Source organism: Dreissena polymorpha, chromosome 10 (assembly GCF_020536995.1).
Source record: "Dreissena polymorpha isolate Duluth1 chromosome 10, UMN_Dpol_1.0, whole genome shotgun sequence".
Classification (NCBI taxonomy): domain Eukaryota; kingdom Metazoa; phylum Mollusca; class Bivalvia; order Myida; family Dreissenidae; genus Dreissena; species Dreissena polymorpha.
In genome coordinates, this window is record NC_068364.1 from 904,006 (window position 1) to 910,023 (window position 6,018).

Sequence of the window (6,018 nt, forward strand, 5' to 3'; positions counted from 1 at the left end):
TTACAAGGGAATTACACGGAATTGGTTATTTTGCCGATAATCAATGAAATATCGAAAAATACATGTATTTGACAATTTATTTTGTTATTCAACCGAATTTAGCAAGTAATAGTTCCATCCATAATATTAGACTTTAAACCACGACTGAAGTGCTTCTTCATTTTGTACCTATTAACTCCACTAATGTTAATTAAGGACACAATGCTATATTATGATTTACCGACTTCTAAGATTTAATATATTAACACCTTCGATGATGGATTTGCCACAAATACAGCATACATCTAATAACAGATAAATACACATTAAAACTGTTTTAGTAATAAATGTCAGTGTTAATTTAACTTATAAATTAACTACTCGTTCTTAAAAAAAAAGCTGCGGTTTAATGTTTTAACGAAGTACGATTTACGTATGCTTAGTGGAGCGTAACCAAACCGTATTGTTTGGCAGTGGTTAAAAGCAGACGACAGTTTACAGTGACCGCCAGATCACCATAAGACACCAGAAGACCAACTTGGCTTCTGCAGATAAAACGCAAACGAGATTTTTCTGTGAGATTTTATTTTAATAGTTTGTGGAGTGAAACGCAGATTTGTGGAAAAATGAAATCCATGTTGGCAATCGACGCGGCCGAGTACAACGCGGCTACAGACAGAATCAGCAATGCTCTGGCAACACTGAGAGACGAAATGGTAGGTGGTGTTAATGTTGCTGTTGCTGTTTATGTTGTGGTAGTAGTGTTGGTGTAATTTTAAGTATTTCTTTGAAAGACACAGATTTTAGTAACATGTACGAAAGATGATGGTTTCATTATAATCAAATATATTAGTGTCATACTAGTCCATGTACTTAAAGTCAGCTTTTTAAAAATGTAAAAAGAACATTTACTTTTAGCATTTTAGTAATCTAGTATAAAAGAATTATACTTTACAAAAAAATGCAAACTTAAACTTAAACAATACATATAAATATTATTTAAAAAAAAATATTAAGATATTTTGATACAATTGTGTCGTCTTTATTCAACAAGTATGTAGATAGATAAAAGTTTGATAATTTCAGCTGTTTTTATTTTAAAAATAATATACTTCATTGGTGTGCATTTATGACACGCATTGTATATGAACATGATAAGTCAACATTAAAACATTTTGTATGGAATATTTGGTAGACATATGATTATTTCTTCGATACGAGTTCTTCTACTATTTCAAGCGACTTTCAATGTTTGTTTTCAGATAAGATTAGTTGTTATGCAAGTTTTAACGTTTATTGTTCGTGGTAATTTTATAGTGGTCACTATCCAATATTAATGATTTTAAATCTTATTTTATCCTCTCTTAACTTTTCAAACCCAGTCGCACTCTTAAATTGGCTAAAATTATCGGATTCAAATGTTATACCTTATAGTTAAATTGATACCGATTGTATACTACAACCGCGAACTATGGACATTTATGTATCAATTTAAGTCAATTTTATAAAACGTTTTGAAATCGTAAGTTAAAGTACAAGACGCCTAATACCGGATTTTTTTTTGGAAATCCTCTTAGTATATTAAAGAATACAATTTTATGCAGTATCACCATGCGGGATAAGGTATATCTTTAATTAAAAAAATAATCATGTAACAAAACCTATGTCAAGCGATTTATTTATTTTTTAGAACGACTAAAGCTCATATTAATAGTTCATTATGTTGGTAAACTTCATCATAATTCGCACGCTATTCGAATTGTTAGACCTTCACTTTGATTCAAACCTTAGAGAAAAATGTTATTTAGCCATAGTTCTATTAAAAAAAGGCTAATCGTTCTTATTTTGCATCGGGTCAATGCAAACAGCTTATATACATCTATTTTAATCAGCATTCAGTATATGTTGGGTCGATATATTGACAGTTGCTTCTTCAGCTATGTCGAATTTAATTTCGATCGATCGAACCTAAGATTTCATATCGGGAATATTGTTCCGACGTTGCAGACAGTTGTATGAGGTCGTTGTGTGCCTTTGGATGCATGTAAGGACGCAGATAGTGTCACAGCATATTTTATTAGACTCACACAAGCTAGCAACAATTGAATTCTGTCTGCATTATGATTTGTTTAATTTTAAGGGAAAGATATCAAAAAATATATTTTGGTGTGGTCTTGAGGCTGGAGAATGGGTCTGAGTTAAATCTAGCGCCTGGAGGAGTTGTCGAACATCGCAGACAGTTCTTTCGACTGATAAGGATTATTTCCGTTTTTATTTTGCTTTTGTTTAAGCCCAATTGCAAAATTTAATAGTAAAGTAACCCTTTCCCCCATAAGAAGCATATGAAAATGGCTTTTGCAACCAGCATAAAACCAGAACAGCCTGTTCAGATTTTATGCATTTTCTGCTCATCTATTACTAAGGGTTGGAAATGAAGCCTTTACAACTTGGATATAGTAAGAAAAGTAATTATATTAAACTTTCTAAGGGACCACACATGCGTCAAAATACGTATCTAAGTGGTAAACGGTTAAATGTTAAATATGGTGACTACAACATGCGCATTCAAAGGTTACATTTGTTGTTTAATTTAAGTCCCATTTGTAACGTATTATGAATATTTATTAATATATTTCCGGTATTATTATTACCTCACAAAACGGATTGTTCATATAGCAGGTAATCGAAGCTGTTGTTATCTCAGTTGCTAATTGGTCGTCATTCCCTTCATGAACTAAACAAAAGAAAGCCATATATCACACCCAGACTTACACCCCCACAGAGGTGCCGTGTTACAATGTGTGATCAGTCGTGCTTTTGTTTTCAATCAAGGATCATTGAAAATATTTGTTTTATCCAGATTGAAACAGAAACAATTTCAATTTTTGGTCGGGGAGGTATAAACGTGAAACCGAATATTTGCATTGATCAATTAATGTTTCAAATGGAAAAGGAATTACGATATGTAATCTCTTCCAAATACACTATTTAGCTAAAAGAGTATTATCCAATATAAAATTCCTTTAAACGCGATGATTTCAAAATGCGTATAATGTGAAATCCAATGCCAGACATCTGGTGGCAAGCTTTCAATACGACATTCCAGCTTAGATTTAAATAGCTATTTATGCTTGTTATAAAATATTTTCAAAATTAGAAAATTAGGCTTAGAGCGCTTAAAATAAAATATTTATGTAATGTTTGGAAACCTACAAAAGGGCATTTCTGATATGAAACATTTTAATTTCGAAACGATTATGTAATCGTGTTGGTTTATTATCTAAAGAAAATCAATGGCTAATTATCAATTAAAGTGTTTATGGATTAAACACTAATTATTGTGCATTATTCAAATTATTCAAATTGGATTGCTTTATATACCCGAAATTGAAAACCCTAAGTACGTGATCAGAAACATTATTCGAATTGAAGCGCTCTATTCAATATATTGAAAGCAATGGGGGGGGGGGCGAATAAAATGAAACGTTGGGATTTCATATAAAATATTACTAAAACAATATTATCGCATGAAATATCAGACTGGATGTGTTACAGTTTCATAGATAAGCATTTGGGCCATAATAAGCTTTAATGATTTGACAAGTTCTGATCTATTCAAAAGATATAGAAAAGACGGACACGCATAAAATACGTATTAATTGTTTTGTTTAAAACGAGATATCAATTCATTTAGACAGATATCGTTTTATGATGTATTAATTTCGTCTACGTGAATTGACGGGTTTTATGTTGCCATAAATCGATTACGCGACGGCATGTCAATCATTCCTCGATGATAAAGCATTTTCATTTTAATGTTTGGCAGACCATTTTATATTAGCGGACAAGTAGAATTGTATTCAGCCATGTAAGCAAATATATTATGCTGTCATGGTTTCAACATCATCTATTATTATCTGATGAAATTGCACGCGCAGATCAATCACACTCGTTGTGATATTGTTAATTTTGCAATTCTGAATAAAAATTCATGTTTTTATGATTAGTGATACTTTCAATATTTCCCCCTCTATCCCCCTCCCCCCTCTTATATCAAAGAAATCATGCACATGCTTTAACATTATGCAAATGCTAAAAAAATGTTGTTGTTTTTTACATTTCTTTTTTTTGCAATATTGGTTAACCCATACACAACATATATTTGTAAACTACACAAAGATTACTGTCGGCACGGAAAATTATCACTGGTCGAATTAGATGACTTAAATTACTTTATAACGCTATTGAAACAAAAATCGATCAGGCAGTGTTTAACTTTTCTCTCACCTTTAATGGCGAATGAGATGCCATTATTAACAGTGACATACATTTTTAACTTTTTTTGTATGGACATGTTGTTGTTTTTTGTTGTTGTTTTCTTTCTTTTTGTTTTTTTGGTTTTTGTTTTTGTTGTTGTTGTTGTTTGGGTGGTGTATGGTTAACAAGGGATTTTTTGCAGTTTAAACCATTTTGAATCAAAATAAAATTGTATTGCGATGCTGTTTGATACAGTTTATGTGGAAATAAATCTATCACTCTATGTATTGTTTTCTAATTTCAGAAATCTCTTCGCCATCAGGACGTTACGCTCATGCGCCAGTTCATCACCATGAACGATACCATCCGCAGTCTCAGCAAGGATCAAAAGACAGAGCGGACGCGCAAGAAGCGCATGCGCAACCGGACGCTGGTGGCTCCACCTGTCCTGCCGCAGACGACACTCGTGCGTCAGCAGAGCGTGCCGCGGTACTGTGACGTCATACCGGAAGTGCGTGAGAGGACGTGGTCATGCTCAAGCGACGGTATGCTGAATCGCTTTATAAAAAGTTTAAATCCCGTTTATTCACTTCTGTAATATTATATCGTAAATCGTTTGAACATTAGTTTAAATCTCATTAATGCAGGTCGTCTATAACTAATGTACATTTTTTTCCTATCGTCTTTTCGTCGGTCACGCTGGTTTAAATCTCATGTATATTGTATTTTGTCTTTAAACTTAAATTATCATGTCAAATTTACTTGACTTCGGTTACGGATTGTATCATTTCAGTTTTATACATTTTATAGACTTGCTGACGTATTAAATGTTATTTCCAGAATATTCGGAGAGTTCCCAGGACGAATCCTTGAGTGACAGCATGACGTCATTGGCGGAAGAAACTTCGTCCGATGACGACGACAGAATGTCGTCTGCGATACCCGTCTTCCGACCCAGAGCGCTCGCGCGACAAAGATCGAGGTCTGACGAGACGCAAACACAGTCTGAGCACGAGTCGTCTGCTGTTGAAAAAGTGCTGCGTCACAATGTACAGTTGTGGAAAGGGCGGCAATCCAATGTAGACAGTGACTCTGTGTTCGAGGACAGCATCTCGGAATCAGACGAGAGTTTATGAGACTTGTATTGTTGTTGTTGTTATGTTCATTAAGTGTCATTTTCGTTCATCGACAAATGATAATTGCATATAGTTATCACGCTAAACAATAGACAGATTTCGTGTTTGAATTATTTCACAACAAGTCTTCAGGAAAACATATTTTCTTGTCTTTTTGTGACATGATTGGACTGGAATATTGGTAATATTCCCGGAACCTCTTTCATTTACTCATTTTGCATTTAAACTAACTTCTGTAAATGTTGTATGACTGAATGAGTGTGCTTGCATTTTTGTTGTTTGTGTATGTTGTATTAACAATGGTTACAAATAGGCCACAGTAAAATGAATAAGTGTAATATTAACTAAAGAGTTTTTGACCCAATACGTTTTAGATCGAAATTAATGTATGTTACATTCACGTTTTTTTTTTCAATCATAAAATGTACAATTAGTAATAATCAATTTTCAATGATTACAATATTATTCGAATTTTTGGCAATCCTATACCGAGTTAGCTTATAAAATAATGTTTCATCGAATTCAGAAATGGTTTCAATGATTAATCTTACTAGCATCATGTTTTAGTTACACCGTCAGAATAGCAATTGATTTATTTATAACTTCCATGACCCTGTTTTGGATTGTCAATTGAAGTTGGTAGGAA

At 33.1% G+C, this 6,018-nt stretch overlaps 1 protein-coding gene across 1 annotated transcript; it reads left to right on the top strand.

Annotated features, from left to right (window-relative positions):
- Positions 1 to 490: 490 nt before the first annotated feature.
- Positions 491 to 5,726, top strand: LOC127848713 (uncharacterized). The gene is made up of 3 exons (XM_052381330.1): positions 491 to 695; positions 4,541 to 4,781; positions 5,077 to 5,726. Exons 1-3 carry the CDS (start codon positions 606 to 608, stop codon positions 5,370 to 5,372), a joined length of 627 nt encoding a protein of 208 aa, XP_052237290.1. The 5' UTR covers positions 491 to 605; the 3' UTR covers positions 5,373 to 5,726.
- Positions 5,727 to 6,018: the final 292 nt, after the last annotated feature.

Excerpts from the sequence above, each read along its gene's own strand:
- LOC127848713 (XM_052381330.1), top strand. The coding sequence starts at position 606 with ATGAAATCCATGTTGGCAATCGACGCGGCCGAGTACAACGCGGCTACA. Across the intron at positions 696-4,540 it reads CAACACTGAGAGACGAAATG|AAATCTCTTCGCCATCAGGA; the intron begins GTAGGTGGTGTT and ends TTCTAATTTCAG. Across the intron at positions 4,782-5,076 it reads GTGGTCATGCTCAAGCGACG|AATATTCGGAGAGTTCCCAG; the intron begins GTATGCTGAATC and ends TGTTATTTCCAG.